The 17,438-nt window shown below is 45.2% G+C and overlaps 1 protein-coding gene across 2 annotated transcripts in view; it reads left to right on the top strand.

The window, feature by feature from the left end:
- The first annotated feature begins 3,724 nt into the window (after positions 1-3,724).
- Positions 3,725-17,438, top strand: part of muskelin (muskelin 1) — a 32,121-nt gene continuing 18,407 nt past the window's right edge. The window contains exons 1-11 of one of the 2 annotated variants that reach the window (XM_055066162.1): positions 3,742-3,833; positions 3,963-3,983; positions 4,157-4,226; positions 5,230-5,372; positions 5,459-5,547; positions 6,751-6,860; positions 7,560-7,697; positions 9,293-9,347; positions 12,256-12,330; positions 14,755-14,817; positions 15,430-15,542. In XM_055066162.1, coding sequence (XP_054922137.1) covers positions 3,757-3,833; positions 3,963-3,983; positions 4,157-4,226; positions 5,230-5,372; positions 5,459-5,547; positions 6,751-6,860; positions 7,560-7,697; positions 9,293-9,347; positions 12,256-12,330; positions 14,755-14,817; positions 15,430-15,542 — 954 coding nt within the window. In that variant the 5' untranslated portion in view covers positions 3,742-3,756. Of the gene's footprint in view, positions 3,834-3,962; positions 3,984-4,156; positions 4,227-5,229; positions 5,373-5,458; positions 5,548-6,750; positions 6,861-7,559; positions 7,698-9,292; positions 9,348-12,255; positions 12,331-14,754; positions 14,818-15,429; positions 15,543-17,438 lie in introns of both variants that reach the window. The other variant, XM_050170620.2, reaches the window with a different exon arrangement.

The raw sequence follows: 17,438 nt of genomic DNA, 5'->3' as shown, positions 1-17,438 counted from the left end.
ATGTTTTTCTTCCTGAGGCAGGATTTTTAACCTATTGCTTTCGTGTAGTGTTTCAAAGTGATGATGTGCTTTCTAGTGCAATTTTCCGATTTGTGGACGCGTTCTGAGTGCTGCTAAACTACTGTAAGGAACTAGGCAGCAGTATAAAAGGGGAAAGAGCCTGGCAGGGCTTAGTGAGGGTTGTGCCGTGCTTGCTGACTGAGCGGTTGACTTTCGGCGTAGTTCTAACGCTTGCCGGAAACGAGAACAAAAATGTCAACTCTCCCGAAGTCACTTTGCAGTGTCCTGTGTGCACCTGAACGTGAGAACGAGGCCTTCTCTGTGCGCTGCGCTCAAGAAACGCCAAAGGACGCCCGACTTCGGTTATGAGCATCATCGAGCGACATCCCTCCGGACAGCGGATGCAGTCCCCTGACCATCGGGATCTCCTTCCCCCGGCGGGGCGGTCTGTTACATTTCGCCTACAACGCGCGGTAATGCCGGCGCGGATGCAACGGACGCCGGGGCTTCGCTCAAAGCGGCAGACATTTTGGCCCGTTCGACGCCGCCGCAACGCCTCCCCGCCAAGCGTGTCCAGGCGTGTTTCAGTGCCACGTGTCTTCGTATGTGCGTGTGTGTGTGTGTGCCCACGCTTGTCAAAGCGCGGCAGCCGGGGAGCGGAGCTCCCCAAGGGAGGAGCCAGCAGGTCTGTCCGTCGGCGGGTTGGCGATGCGTCACTACACTCGGCTCACCATGTCTCTCGGCTCGACCGTGCGCGCCGTCGTGGGCTCATGCTCCGCCGTCGCGTGGGCTCATCCCGTGACCTTCCTTCTGGCCCGCGACGCCGAGAGTATAAGAGCAGCTGCCCCCGGACGCCAGGAGAGAGGCTCCGATTTGTACTGTTGAGTTACGTGCTCTCCCGTCTCTCCACTTCGGTCGACCTGACCGGCCGCTCTTTTGCTATGTTAGAATAAACAAGTTGTTCTGTTACCAGTCTTCTCATGCTTTGCCGGGACCTTCGGATGCTTCCAGTGCCCCAGGCCGCCAGGCCAACGCTACCCTTGGGGCTTGCGACCCATTGGCAATAACGGGCGTCAGCACCGAGTCCCCAACAATCTCTACCCATAAGAAAAACCGGTGCGTTTCCGGCGGCGCCGGGATTTGAAGCCAGTACCTCCCGCGTACGAGGCGGATGATCCACCAGTAGGTCATCGCTACGGTTTACTAGGCCATCACTGCTCGAGTGGCGGCCTGAGGCAGAGCACACGTGGGAGGCCGCTGCTTATAGTATAGTGGCCTTCCAATGCTGTGGTCACCACTAAAGGCATCTCATGCGGCAGGGGCTGAATGGCTAGCGAAACGGGGCCTGTGACTTCCCTGTACAATTTGCACAGTCCACCGGTGCAGCATGTGATTTGTTACGTCTCAACACCACCAAGGGTGTTAATTGAACGTTTTCCACCTGTCAAACCACCACACCTCCTAACCTGACGTCAGCGCGGCATGGACAACGACTAAAAGCGCTCACCCGACCATTACCTAGAAACCGGAGAAAAGGATGAACGGGAGAGAACCACGACTACGAATGGATAAGCGCAGTTAATTATACGAGTCAAATCACCACACGAAAAGACCTCAGCCCGCGCTTCACCTTGCAGGCTGAGCGAAGATGAAAGACAGCGTGCAAACCGGCTGTTGCAGAATTCCACGAAAGGACCTCAGCCCGCGCCTCACCCACCAGACTGAGCAGAGAACGGGATGAGCCACGACGAACGAACCAGGTGTCGCCGGATGATTTCTTTCTTCCGCAAATTCCAAACCAGTTTCTTCGAGGCGGAGTTATTGCGGGTTATTGATAGTATGGGCGTGGTATCGCAACGGAGTCGACGATGGTGATTTGCTGCTGGACAGTCTTCAGATTCCTTAGTCGAGTCGCCTAGTGTTGTGCCATACTACGGGCACCACGTGGCGACCACGAGGCGACGGGAGCTGCCATACTACATGCACCACGTGGCCACCATGAGGCGACGAGAGCTCCCACTTCTCCGTGACGAATCAAGAATTCGACACGGGAGGCGACTTCAAGAAGCTCCCAGCCATCTCCGCGACGAATCAAGAATTCGACGCGGGCGAGGTTATCACCCTGCCCCGCCTGGTTCCTGCCGACGAGTGGTCGCCGAAGGGATTTAAGGGAGAACCGGCCCATTGTGAGAAGAGAGAGTCGCTTGCAGCCACCCAGTCGGTCTGATGCGCCCCTACCTGTACGCTATCATCCACTATCTGTAAATATTGTATAAAGTTTTTCGTTTCTTCTTCGTCTAAGGAACGTGTCCGTCTTTCGTCCTCCACCCCGAAGTCACAACACCTAGGGAATACGACGGGATTAAAAAGAGATACTTTTCGAGAGTGTGGACAGAGGGTGCTTTTGTGAACTGAGACGTTAACTTGGTCCTGCATGGAGTGGGCTTCCGCACTATAGCCGTGTAACTAAGCTAAATAAACCCCTTTTCTTTCATGTTCTACAACTTGACGTAGTCATCGATGCGCTTGGTGGATCCCATGCCCTGAGCGCCACCCTAGCCGCAACAGTGTATCGACTCTGCAGGTGAGGTAGAAGAGCATTTCTGTCCGGGGCATGGTGCAGCCTGTCGATGCGAAGGAGGCCGAGTTGCAGGAAGAGGAGTGGATATTTTCAGTGGCGGACAGTGGTTGAACAAGGATTGTAGCCTACGTTTTGACAAGGCGTCTTGCCTTCGTCAGGCCAACAAATCCTCTCCTTGGCAGCTATCTTACGTAGTAGCTCACTCATCCACAATTCTCAATGGGGGAGCAGAATAAACGGGTGCATAAAATAGCACGAACCCGCTTGTTCACCTCCCCCATTGAGGGCAGAGGAGAGTGCGTGAGCTATGTAAACACTGCCGAGGACAGCAGCTGTTGCCCTCACAAAGACAAGTCGAAACGTTGGCCTGAGCACTTGTTCGACCGTTGTTCGTCACTGCAAGTAAAAACGATAGAAGCAGTGCCTATCAGCCTCGGCCTCCAGGGACTTAAATGAATCCACCAGTGCACCAAACGCCCTATGCAGCTTACTTGCTTGCGAAGCTTCCATAATGAGCCATGCATGGCCCTCTTCCCTCATCAAGTTCACCAAACAGGTCTCGAGACATGGTATGAGCATGTTCTCTGTCCATATATGTGTGTGCTTTGAAAAAAAGTCAATTTTCCCGTAAGCATGACGTCAAGCTGCCAGAGTTACTTCTAAAGAAACGTGATATGCTGCAATGTGCTGACGGTTACGAATGGCGCAATTTCATTCGTGATTTCATTTTATCGCCTCATTTCACTACGCCATATCGCATCATTATCTTCTACTTTGTTTCTCTACATATGGACGATACTTCATTATTATTTGGACCGCTGTAATTCACTAGTTGGCACCTTCGTCTGCTCGATAATCAACAAAGCACCAACACGATAACACGACTACCACTTCTGCTATGCACTGCTGATGCCTTCTAGCAAAGCAGCAGCGCATACCATTTCTTCCTTACCGCACTAACGATTCAACCTGCTCAAACTTCGCGCCTAGACCTGCGCTGCGGGAATGTTCTTAGAAGTTTTTAAAAACAATATTTATACTAACAAAGTTTTCATAAAGCTACATTTAAGTTTAAGAATTGTCGAAGTTTGCTAATTTTACCTTTAGTTTATGTTTTTGTCGTGTAAATAGTTGAGTAAGTGCGGTCCAGTTATTGTTTACCGTCACCTCCAAAAATGGCGTCCGCGGGTTGCAAAAAACTGAAGTATAGTATTCACAAATGCTCAAGTTACACGGGATCTTACTTACCAGAGTAAGCACGCTTTTATAAGTACTCTAGTAACTTTCAGCGTCGTCGTCAAGGCAATGACGCTGAATTCGCAATGTTGACATTCGTGTAGCAGTTCATTCAAACTTGGCTGGCGTCGTTCATTCACTGCAGGACGGAAGCTACCGTTTACAAGCAAGCATTTCCATCTGCATTTTATTTCACTTTTGCCTTTAACTGACGTACCTTTGCCACTAACTTACCCTTAGAGCACACTATGCAACGTTACCGTGGCTACCGGTGCTTTAGTCAGCTGCGCGTTTGTATTGGGTTCAACTGTCTTACCTCCACTTTATGTTGCCTTTTAGAAACATACTCGTCGACAAGCCAGGTGACCAGTATTCAAGATGGTCTTCCGATTCCAATTACCCTCCCCAGGTCAGTGAACTGAAATCATTTCAAGCTGCGCGCTTTAATTTTCAATGTTTGTTTTCAAAGTTTCGCGCTGCGTCCCTTACCTGCACGCAGTATGTTTAAATCTGCAACGCAAGATGGGGCCCCGCATACTTTCAGTATTACGCACGTACTATCGTAATCGTTGTTTCGAATCAGCTGAAATAAGCTGCTGTCTTCGTACGTCCTGCAGTTCAGTTCATTACAGAGTGCGAAAAAGTAATAATGAACTTTGCTGTCTTTATATAAGTATCAAAACACGTCGGTTTTTTATTTGCTAAGGTCAGCTGCGGACTGCACGTGATGTCTTGTAATACGGTCATATAAGCAAATTTGTTTGCTAAAGTGATAAGCGTGGTAATAAAAGAAGTGCCTTTCGTTGCAGCGAGAAAGCTGGGGATCACCGTCACATGTTTTAAATATATATATATATATATATATATATATATATACATACAAAGGTTTATACGTTTCTCGAGAAACTAGAAAATTTTAACTGTAGCCAGAATGGTGCAGCCTTAGTAATATATAACCTTAGTCATGTATTAGAGACAACACCGAATCTTTGACCCTAATTTGAACAAGGGCCGTTGGGGACAGCGATTTCCTTTGCTGCATGGTAATCAGTGTTCTAACTGAACAAAAGTACAGCGAATGGTGTTGCGCATTGGCTTGCGTGCTGGTTCATTCTTTTAGTGCTTCTGTGCCAATAGTCAGGGGAAAGTCTTTAGCATACTTAATTTTTGTACTTAAGGGAGGGAGTGTTGGATGTCATTTTCATTGTACTTTTCAAAAGGCCCCATAAGAATGCTATGCAACAAACTAGAGGGCTAGCTGGCCATTAGTGAATTCGCTAGTCTTCATTTATATGCCTATTTTCAAGTCCGTAGGAGTTTCAGCTCATGCTGCAATTTTTGCTGCATGTCTAAATAGGGCCTTCGTTGAAGTAGCATGCCCTCATTCTGTGTCGGCGCAATTTTCGTCACAGTTCCTGATCCTGAAGCTGGAGCGGCCTGCAATAGTTCATACAATAACTTTTGGCAAGTACGAGAAAACGCACGTGTGCAACATGAAGAAGTTCAAGATCTATGGTGGGCTGACTGATGAGCACATGTTGGAGCTTCTTGACAGGTATGGATCTCCCGTACTTGTGTCATGCACTGTTTTCATATGTGTCATATGCTGTTACTGCATATATCTCTTTCCTCACTTGCCAGCGGACTCAAGAACGATCACCTGACGGAGACATTCACCCTTAAGCACACCATCAATGGCAACCAGTTCCCTTCACGTTACATCAAAATCGGTAATGAGAACATTTTTCTCCCACAGTTCTTTCAGGTTTGGAATCCACCCAGAATTGGCATCAGATGTAACTGATGATTAGTCAAGTATCATGGTTGTGCATCTTGCATATATTATAGGCACATTCAAACAAGTTTATCAGGACTGGGCTTTATTATGTTGTGTTAGTTAATTGCTGGCATTGTATCAGTGGAAAAGCACTGAGGAATTTCTGATGCTGGTTTTTTACATTGTGTCCTTATTAACAGTGATCACCACTTGCACAATGCTTCTTGGAATCCTGTCCACGGCGGCTGCATTTTGATGTGGGTGAAATGCGAAAACACCCGTGTACTTAGATTTAAGTGCATGTTAGAGAACCCCAAATGGTCGAAATTGCCGGAGTCCTCCACTACAGCGTGCCTCGTAATCAGAAAGTTGTTTTGGCACGTAAAAACCCCCATTCTTTTTTTTTTTTTTAACAATGCTTCTTGGGGCAAAAGTCCAACTCGCATTATCTTCTGCTTCTCGCATCCTTCCACATTCGAAGGTTCTGATTCCTTGCAACCTAACAAATTTTAGAAGCTGCCGGGAGAGTCTACTTAAATGTGATTTGTATGCTGTGCACTAATGACTGCAAATAAAATGCTTTCAAGGCTGCTGGTTATAAGCAAATAAATTGACATGCCCTGTGTTGCATATTTAAGTGCTACAGTTGGCATGCAGACAACTTATCACAGAGTTGCGCAATAGCTTGGCCTTCACAAATTACGACACTGCAGGGAGCGTGTTTCAGTTCTAGCTCTTGGCAGCTTCCTGTAATGTCTGATACCTGCTAATGTAACTATTATTTATATTACTACAATCCCCTCTTTTGGGATTTCTGCAGGGTGGTTCATAAAAAATACAATAGTAAACAAAATTTCACAATCAATGATACAATACGAATTGTGAGCAAGCATATGGCATCACAAAATGTCTAAAGTAGTTAACCTCGATGGGGGCGAAATGCGAAAACACCCGTGTACTTAGATTTAGGTGCACGTTAAAGAACCCCAGGTGGTCGAAATTTCCGGAGTCCTCCACTACGGCGTGCCTCATAATCAGAAAGTGGTTTTGGCACGTAAAACCCCATAATTTTTGAAAGTAGTTAACCTAAACTAGAGGAAACAACACACTGAAACATCTGAGATGGAACATGCTACAAAAGATGAAAATATTGCAGTGCCCATCCAATCTTGGGGTCCCAGTTTCAACTTCAGCATATGGCATGTCGAGCTTCAAGGAAATGAAGACAGGGACCTGGTGACATCTTCGCTACGATGGTTCAGCACGGTAAGTTTCTTCTTCCCTATTTTAACACACAATGGATAGCACCTGCGAGTGAAGGCTAAGAGCACGTTTATCATGTAATCATCTTGCTTGGTCCAATATTTGGACACACAGTGCACAGAAGTACTCACGGGTAGAAACAAATTTGCAAAAGTCACAGCCGAGTTTCTGAAAGCTTTAAAACCTGTAACAGGATGCCCGTAGTAGTTTTATGGCACTTATGTCATTGATTCCAACAAGACAAAGGGCTCACGAGAAGATGCAGACAAAGTGATTAGCAATTAATTTGTCGGGTTTAACATGCCAAAACTGCACTGTGGGCTTTGAGAGATGCCATATTGGCTAGCTTTGGATTAATTTCAACAACCTATGATTCTTTGCCACGCGCCGAAATCAATGCGCGCGAGCATTCTTGCATTTCGCCCCCATCAAAATGTGACCGCTAGCTAACCGGGTATCGAACCTGCGACCTCGTGCTCAACATAACAATCGATGCTGCCAATTGATGTAATTGATGACATTCATATTTTAACATTTAGTAAGGTTGCCTCTGCCATTTCAATGGAACAAGCAGCGGCAATGCGGAAATGTACTTCCACGAGTCTCACAAGGTCGAGCTTGGCCTAGCTGTGCCACCGATTAATATGTGTACGTGCATCTTTGTGAGGCTTGGCACTCACATTGGTTACGTATGTGTTTCAGTACCGGGAGAAAGAGGCCATTCGCCTGTGCCTCAAGCACTTCCGGCAGAAGAACTACTCAGAGGCCTTTGAGTCCCTACAGAAGAGGACCAAGGTGCAGCTGGAGGATGCACTGCTGACCAAGTTGCATGATCTCTTGGTATGCTGACTCCACACAGTAGACATGTTGTTTTCTTGCGCTGCTCTTCTTATCATCTTAGTGAAAGGTTCGGCAACTGTTGCTGACGTTAGTGTGTCAGTGAAACAAATAACTGCAGTCGTTGATAAAATTGTGATTTATTTGCCATTTCAAAACCTGTGCAAGGTTCCTGGTTAATATGAATGAGCTGCATGGATGTTGTCAGCCTTGAGTGCAAAAGGTTTAGGCTATCCTGCATATCAAGAGACAGTATGCAGAAGTCTGTAAGCAGGCTTTCCCACAGAGCTAACTACCCCTAAAGGGTCTGACAACCAATTTTCATGGTACCTATCTGTTTTACTGCAATGGAATGCTTACAAGTCTAAGTGTCTAATGATGAAGCGGCAACATGGAAAACGCCATGGAACACTTTTTATCAGAATTTTCAATCTGCAGTGAGGATGTAGTTGTTCACTGGAAGCATGCTGAAAACGGTGATGGGTGAGCGTATAATAGCGATTATATGGCAGAATTAGTGGGAAGCAGACGACAAGTGCAGCCTTAACTGTGAGAAAGTACTATTTTGTCTGTCAAGTCAATGTTCCTGTGATCCATATTTTCTAAAGTGCTAAAGTATTTCTGCGATAATTGCTACGTGTTTTTGTCGTTTCTTGTCCAACTGCTTTGGTATTTAACCAGTCAAAACGAAACCAGTCAGATCGAAAACGAAATACTTTCACATGTCATATGCAGTTCAGCATGTTGCCATATCCATGCCTGCATTTTTGATTTCCGAAGCATAGAATAAGTCCAAGTGTCTAATAATATAGCAACTGCAATTTGAAGTAATAATTATGTTGTGCTTAATAATAGCTGACTTGCATGCAGTAATCCCATAGACTGCATCCGAGGTACCAAGATTTCACTGCCAGGCCTCGCCACTTACTGACTTTTGAGACTTTCTTTGCAACATTTAAATTATAATTCCTGCTTAAAATTGCAAACAACATGCTGGATTCTGTCACTATAAATCATGGTCATTTCATTTCCATCAAGATCTCCCAACACATTCTGGCCAATTGTCATTCCCTTTAACCCTTTGAGGGTCGATAATTTTCGCCATATGCGACTGCCCAGGGTCAATTTATTTGATTGCAGATTCCAATTCTTGTTAGGGAGTTATTTCGGAAAAAAATTACCGTAATTTTTCTATGGTGACCGTAAAGTGAGAAGAAGATATTTTGCGCTGGTATATATGTACTCTTAATTCATGAATAACAGTAAAAAAGGAAATAAACTGATAAGAATTGAAAATTTGATGCATTGTTGTAGTTCAAGGCTTTGAAAATGCGCACACGAGATTATTTCGCAAGATTCAAATGTTCCTGCTCTTACACGCTTCAGATAGGCATATTTAAATTTTGAATTATCGATATATCAAACCATTTTTGCAATGCCCTTCAAATTCGATATATCCGGTTTTGGCTGTACTACTAGCATAAGTAGGGAACAAAGTGGCAAGGGAGAGGTTTAAGCTCATTAGTTAGTCATGCAATTAGTGTTGTTAGCAAGAGTGTCCGGGGACTGTTTGACCTCCCCATTTTTAATGGTTACAGGTGCAGAAAGGTGACTTTGCTGCCTGCGAACAGCTCCTGGAAAAAGCGGCAAATGGTAAGCCAAGCGCATTACGCATTACAGTCGACTCTCATTACAACGGACCCTGATAATCTGACTAAAATGTCCATTTTATCCGAAGTATGTAATATCCAAAATTCTTCGCTTCCAAAGCTTAGCTTGCGATTTGTAACAACGTTATTGCAAAGAGTGAGCGACGAACGTCCAAAGTAAAAAACAAACAAAAAAGTTTCGGTTTCGCTCAAAAGGCGAAGCATAGTTTGTGATAGCAAATTAGCAGACAGCTATGCGAAGTAAGGATAGTAGTTTTATTGGCTGTATAAAATTGTAAACATTAGCTTACTAAGTAAATTGACAAACGCCGTGTCACACGCGCACAGGTAAACAGGAACACATCTCGCTCGATGACCGTGAAAAGTCGCTGTCAAAACGTTGGAGTGAGGAAGCACGGCAGCAACAGTGAGCGAATTGACCTTCGTGCTGTCTCTCGCTTCAACGCGGACTTAATGTCGAAAGCACAGCTCATACAAAGCTAACGCACTAGGCGTACTTTGTCCACATCACAGATCGCTTTGAAGATGAGGCCCGCGTGGGCGCGCACTTTGTCCACATCACAGATCATTTTCAATATACGGCGCCCACGCGGGTGCGCACTTTGTCCACATTGCAGATCGTTTTCAAGATACGATGCAGGTGCATACTTTGTCCAGATCGTTTTCAAGATACGGCGCCACTTGCCCGCACGGCTGCGCCGTTAACAGCAGCCACCGGGGTTGAACCCCTCCCCCCCCCCCCCCCCCCCCTATGCCTCACGTGTGAAAGATGGCACGCTTCTACTGCGCTTTCTTCCCTCCCTCGCGTGCATGATATTGAGCTGCCATCGTGGGCTGACCCTTGCAAGTGAGTTGCCAGCCTGTGTCAACACGGCAAAAGTCTGTATTTTGTCCACTGTAGCTGATGGTTCGCTGTAGCGCAGTCTGTTAGAAGCGAACTTCGTTGCATTAATAAAATAAGTAGAGCAAACTAAGGATGAAATATTGTTACGTGAATGCAGCAATATGGTCCGTTATATCCGAAAGTCTGTTGTTTGTGTGTCCATTGTAACAAGCGTAGATTGAATCAGTGTTTGATTTACCTCTCTGTTTAGGTTGAAATCTCTCATTAGCTTCTTTCTGCCAGGCCAAGTCAAGTCACAGGCTTTATTTTTGCAGCTTCCTGTTAGCAATCGGAGCTTCCTACAATGACATAAGAGAAGTTTCCTGCCCTTTCTTTCAGGCATGAATGCTTCGTTCATTTATGCTTCCAACGTCAACATTGGAACACATATGTCGACGATGTCTTCTTGACGATACAAAAATTAGGCGAAGCCAGCCACCCTTTTGCATGCACTCCGCCCCCGCGGCTGATAGCATCGCACACACAGTGATGCTATCAGGAAAAGCGCCAGCAGAGGGGAGCAATCGAATGCTTCATCTGCCTCTCGCTCCAACGGGTCACTGAAACCCTATAGTGCGTTCCATACATAACAGCCAACACTGTGGAAGCTAGAGACTTCTTGCAGTGGCTTCATTTGCACTTGGATACAGTTCGGTGTTTTCTTTTGTTTTGTTTTTTACAGCAATTGTGTGCAACTGTATTTTATATAGGCTCAGTATTGAATGAAACAAGTTTTAATTCTTAGAAACAAACACACTGTGGTATACAGCTGCTAATGAATTGTTTTAGATCACTTTTATTTGTGTTGTTCTTTTCGAGTTTTTTATTTGCAACCCGTCGCGAGGAGCCTCACGTGCACGCTCACACAAACGAATGCTGTTGGCTTGCAACGAAGCATAGACGGAACGCGCGGAATGATCATGTTTCTTGACCGAACTTCTTGTGTAGCTTCCGCAGCGTAGACTGCTATGTATGGAACGGAGTATGGATTACAGAAACTCCAATACTAAATGCGCGGTAAGACAGGTTACATGGTGCTGCACTGTCTCAGCATGCCCACTCTTTGCGCATGCAGCAGATTACCTCAGGGTGTGCGGCTAGGTATGCGCTCAGCTGTGCTTACAGCCATGGGCAGTCACAGCTGAGACAGATGCAACGCACCAGCAATCGAGACTCGGCGCGCTAACTTTCCTGCACTCAGTCATGCCCCCCCCCCCCCCCCGCCCCCTCTGCCCCCTAGTGTGCACTTGATCATGTTACTGAGCGAGCTCCGATCCCTATCTTTCCCTTTGCTCCTGCGAGAAGGCGGCACTTGTGAAGCCACCATCTTTCTTGTCTCGTCCTCGCACACTTTCACTCGCACCTAAAGCACAATGCGCGGGTGTGATAGGATCTTATAGCACTTGAACTTTACCCAGAACACAATGCAGCTCCACTTCGGGGGTGGCTCATTGCCCGGGACCAAATCATGTCCCGGGCAATTTGAGGGGTGCGTTTGCAAGCAGCCGCTGGTAATTCAATTATTTGACCATCTGTCCCCAAAAGTTTCCATTTATTGTCTTGGCATTCCTTTGTGGCGGCAGTGAAATTTCGTTATATTGAAATCACATACAAACACACTTCGTTATATTGAGGTTCTAAATACATTGTGCTCTATAAACAAGAGGTTATGAAAAGTTAAATACTTCGTTATATTGAGAATTTCATTATATTGAAGTTCATTATATTGAGGTTTAACTGTATATGATGCTGCTGTCGTGGCCTCAATGTATGATACCTTAATAAACTTCTTTTACCTTTCCTTGAACAGTCTATAGATTGTTTGCTCAAAACTGAAGTGCTTTTTTGGTGTGCTGTGGTGGTTTCCCACCATACCAGCTAGCCCAGTTGCCAACCATTTCATTGGGTTTGTATCTAACAAGTCATGGGCAGTTTTTGCTAATTAACTTTTGACAGCTTGAAACATGCCTTGTGCATGAAGTGCTTAATGGCATCTTTCTTGTTTCAGAGGGCGTCTTTAATGAATACCTGAAGAACGAGGAGTACAGGCCCAAGTGGACACCAATCCTTTGTACCGACAAACGTAAGTCTACGTACATGACTTCTTTTTAGGTGCAGAGCATTTGAGGGGTGGGTGGACTCCACCTGGTAGTGTACTGCAAGAGAGCATAACACTGCAAGAAAGAACAGTTTATAGTCTTAGCATTTCTGTAGTGGTTGCTTTGTTTTCTGCATCTGTTGCTTTGCATACACTGATGAACAGTGGCTGAAAAAGGGAAGCCCTAGGCTTAAGCCGTTTTGGCAAGGAGACTTGACTTGTCTTTGTCAAAGATGAGTCATTTTATTAGAATGTTGATTTCAGCGTGAGGCATCCCTTGTTCACCCACACTTCTCCATCTTCTAGTGAATATCTGTTTTGTTTTGATTTGCTTACACAGAGTTATTTCATCATTCTTTGCAAGTGACATCTCCTTGTGAGCGGCAATTTTACAAGGTTCGCAGTATTGTTGCAAGTACTTGATGCAGTTGAACCTTTGTCTAACAAAGCTGAGTGAGGCATGAGAGGGGAGTTTGCTACATTTCGGCGGCATGTTACATTCAAGCGCATTTCTATTTTCCTTAAACCCGTGAAAAATTGGGTGCACATTAGATTGATTCAGGGGCACGTCAGAATCGGGTAAGTACATTAACTCTGGGAAAACAAAATTTTTGTTAGATCTTTTACTGTTCTAATCAGGAAATCCATAAAGTTAGACCCGGTGCCAAGATCTAGGTGTATTTGCAGTCTCTTGGTCTATCACATTCAGCTTTACCAAAATCAGTAGATCTCTCTCAGAAACCATAGGTTCTTCAATTGAGAGCAAATGACTAGTGTAGAAAAGACCTGAAAACTGGACTGGTTTTCATGGTCTTTCAACCAGTTATGACTGTAGACATGCTAAACTTATCGGGCCAGGAGTGATACTGCCATATCTTCCAGTGCATGCAACGCAGTTTTTTTTCTTAATTTCATATTGGCAAGTCTTGTACAATGATGCGTTTTATATATGCATAAAGAAATCATGCGTCCTGGTGTGACCCTTCTGTGCATCTTTTTTTTTTTACTTTTTTACAAGTACAAGAGAGCTTGCATGGCAGCGTTCGAAAATAACTCAAATGTTGTTTCAACAGCGGAGCAACCATGGCGACAGATGCCAGCTCTGAGGGCTTGCCATGTAGGCAGCGCGATGGCCACAGTAAAGGCCGTCATCATGGCCTTTGTAATATAGGTGCCTCCATGATTGGAGGTCATGCATACTAGTTTGTGCTTATGGTATAGTTCTTTTAATAATGTTAAATCCACAGGACTAACGCAATAAATAAGAAAAAGGAGCGACAATTTTTCATTGTTACATTGTGGTGTCTGGCTTCTACCCTTTAAAAGAAAGCACCACTTTGTTATTCATTATCATTTGCCCATTCGAGAAGCCTCAGCAGTAGTCACAGTTCTTTCAACTTCCAGTCGGTATTTTGCTTTAGTGTGTGTAGGTGTAGTGTATAGTTGCAATGCAGTTGTTGTTTGTGTGTTCGCCCTGGGCACGTCCCTCCATAGAGAGAACACCAGCAACATGCTTCAAAATGCTTACAGTGTTGCATACGAGTTATTCAGGGGCTAACGACGGTAACACAGCAATGCTGCCAACTAAAGTAGCTGAACTTTTTGACAGTGTGTCGGAGGATGAGACCTTTGATGACTTCAAGTAAACTGCAATAAATGTCAGTTTCCTGCCCCTAAAAGGACCATTGGTTCAAGCTTTATTCTTCTAGAATTTGCAGCTCGTAGAAGTTTAGTTTACGAAAATTTGGTGCTCTCAAGTGTACAAGCGTGCGTAATCACGTTTCATCGTGTCGAATGAGTTACTATAGGTGCGTCTTATGCATAGCTGTGTCTTATATACCAGTTTTTTCTTAGAAAGTCGCGAAAAGTAGGGGTGCATCTTTTACAAAAGTGCAACTTGGACACCAGAAAATACGGTAGTTAAAGAAAAGACAAATAGATGCATGTTGCTGCAAAGTGCATGTTGCCTTGCAGGCATGTTCATGGCATCTGGAAGGCAATGCACAAGGAATTTGGTCTCGCTTCATGTTTCGTAGATGCATTGTCTGAGCTGTTGGGTCTTCAGAAATTTGCAAGTGTTTTCACAGTTTGACTAAAGAGACATCTATTTTTCTTTTTTTGTCCTTGGTAGCTTGTTTGCAATGTTCAATATGTTTCTCAGAAGATGGTTTGCCAGAAAATGGTTTGGCACAAATACAGTTTTGGGCCACAGAAGTGGCCGCAGTATCAAGCTTGGCAGTGGTAAGGTGCTGCCATTGTAGATTCAGCTATCGAAAAAAAGAATGAAATGCCAGTCTGTTGAACCTATCTTATGAGGGTAGTGGAATTTGATTTGCATGTAGGCATTTTGTTCCTGCTTTTATGGTGTCTCAATTCTCTCAATATATGCTGTTGCATTTCTGGCTTCAGCGGAAGGCAAGAATCGTCCTGGAATGCGTGGCGGCCATCAGATGTGCATCGACGTGCAGACAGGTAACATAATTATTAACGTGACTTTTCTTCTTCACATTTTCCTGTCGTCCACATATGTGCATCTTGTTAAATTGAGCCCTTCCTGTGTGTCGTGTATTTTTATTTAGTACTTAATTGGTGTATCGTACTTCCACTGTCAAAACCATTAGCTCCCCCCTTCCCCCCCCCCCCACCCCTATTTTTGAAAGTGAGCATTGTCGGCAGTTCACTGACAAATCCAACAATATTACAGCTGAGGCCACATTTTCTTTCTGAATATAGCGTCCAAATAAATAATGCTTTTCTTTATTATGTATTTCCTGCTTGGGCAGCAAGGATTGTCTTTCGTGCTTTACCACGACACACTGCAGCAGATGACGCGTGGGGTGTGTCATCTGCTGCAGTGTGTCGACACTGTCGGTGCTGGCACTGAGCAGTTCCAGCCATAACAAGTTTGAGCTTGTTTGCCAATTTGGTGCCAATTTGTTTCGCATCTTATTACACCACTCTTGCTAAGTGTCATCCTTTCACATGCATGAAGCATGTGGTAGAGATTGCAGGTGTGATTGGCCCAAGGCAAAAACCAAGATGTGATTGGCACACAGCTGTTGCCTGTTCTTGCTCCCTCTGCAGAAACACTGTACCTGTTTGGCGGGTGGGATGGCGTGCAGGACCTTGCAGACCTGTGGTCGTACCAAACATCGACGGGCGTGTGGACGTGTTTGTCTAGGGACACCGAAGCTGAGGTGAGTGCTGGCCAAATGCCATTTGAAGAAGTACTGCATTCCGGAAGTCTGCTGTGGAAGCAGCAATAGGGGTGTGGGCCTTGTAAGAACCTACCCACAAGGCTCAGTTATGTAAGCAGGAGCACCAGGTGTGCATCACTCGTTCAGCTACACCGCTGGCTTTTCCACACTGAGGCATATTCATGTCGCAGGACTACTGCATGAGAAGCAAAGAATGGAACCTGCACCAAGATGTAATGCAGAATCACAATCCAAAGGCTGGGTTCTATTACTATTGCACCCTTGTGTACAGTTGGTCCACTGTTAAAAACATTTAACGCATGAGTGCAAGACACGTGGGAATTTTTTTTCTTTGTCAAGTGTTCGACCTATCATCACTGCGAAGAATCTGCCTTGCTGGGCTACAGATCTCAGTAGTTACACTGAACGATTGGATGCTTCCAAGAGGGACCCCTGAATACTGCAAAGCTATACATGACAACTTGCTGTTCTACCTACCGTAACTACTTGAATGTAACGCACCCTCGAATGTAACGCGCACTTGTTTTCCGTGGCCAAAAGAAAAGAAAAAAAGAATGCCCTCAATTGTAACACATACCTATTTGCCGTGACCTGAAAAAAGGAAAGTCCTTCACAGTACCGCGCACCTCACTATTTCATACAGAAATACAACTTTCTCTCCTTTGAGAGATTTACTCTCAATGCACTAAAGTTGCGATAAATAAAAAAAGTTGCAGTTTCGCCCGAAAAGCGAAGCATCGATTGCGATCGTAAATTAGTAGACAGCTATACGAAAAGTAAGAATAGTAGCTTTATCGGTCGTGTAAGCTTTTAAACATTCACTTACTAAATCAACAATCATGGTGTCGTGCGAACACAGGTCTCACTCAATGACCGCGGCAATTTTTTATCGGAACACTGGGAGTGAGAAAGTGCGGTATAGCAGGAGCGAGCGATTTGACCTTTGTGCGGCCTCTCACTTCAAGGTAAGCTAAGTGACGAGAACACAGTGCGGTGTGCCTAGATGCGTAAACTGTCTCCATCCCAGATCGCTTTCGAGATAGGAGCCACGCAGCCGGGCCTATGCAGAAGCTGCTGGAGTAGGACGCCTCTCCTGTTTGCGCTAGTCCCGCACGCAAGTTTCAGGAACTCCGAACATCCGTGATGCGGCCCGATTTTCGCCCGTCTCCTCACAGCTGATCACATTCCTCTTCATTGCGGAATCGTGATGAACACTCGGCGTGTCTTCGCAATTGGCACTTCCATGGTGATAGAGCAAATGCAGAAAAAGGGAAGACGTATGGTGGACGGTGGACTAACCTAAGCACACGGACTACAGCACGTGAAGGAAGCTACAGCAGCTAGGCTCGAAGTGCACACAAGGCGGCCATCTTGAAATTCGGATGGCGACATGGTAACGCAGATTTAGGGTCATACTTGACTCTAACGTGCACGCAATTTTTGGACCCGTTTTATTGTGGAAAAAGTGCGCGTTATATTAGAGTAAATATGGTATTAAGGAGCAAAACAATTCACCTAATCTAGGCATCTCACCGGAAAAACCACTTGAGTTGCCTTTTAATATATGTACAATTCTTTTTCAATTAATGAACGTCGTTCTCTCTTTCTCTCTTTCTCAAGTGCTCAATCACCCAGCTTTGCAGAAGACAATTCGTGGTTGCCAGTGCTGGCACCTTTCTAGATCACTGTGCAGCGTATTGGCATTCTGAGATATCACTATTACTGTTTTAAAGTGGCAATATTCTGAAGCATAATTGGATATTCTAAAGTACAGAATATACACTCGCAAACTAAGTGCCAGCAAAGTGAGAGCTGCACACTGGCGTGTATCAAAGTGGGCCACTTTGTATGTTTTAAACAACCAGCACATTGCTG

This window comes from Dermacentor andersoni, chromosome 6 (genome assembly GCF_023375885.2).
Source record: "Dermacentor andersoni chromosome 6, qqDerAnde1_hic_scaffold, whole genome shotgun sequence".
NCBI classification, from domain to species: Eukaryota; Metazoa; Arthropoda; class Arachnida; order Ixodida; family Ixodidae; genus Dermacentor; species Dermacentor andersoni.
The sequence above is the reverse complement of the archived record's forward strand: the minus strand, read 5'-3'. Positions and strand labels throughout refer to the sequence as shown.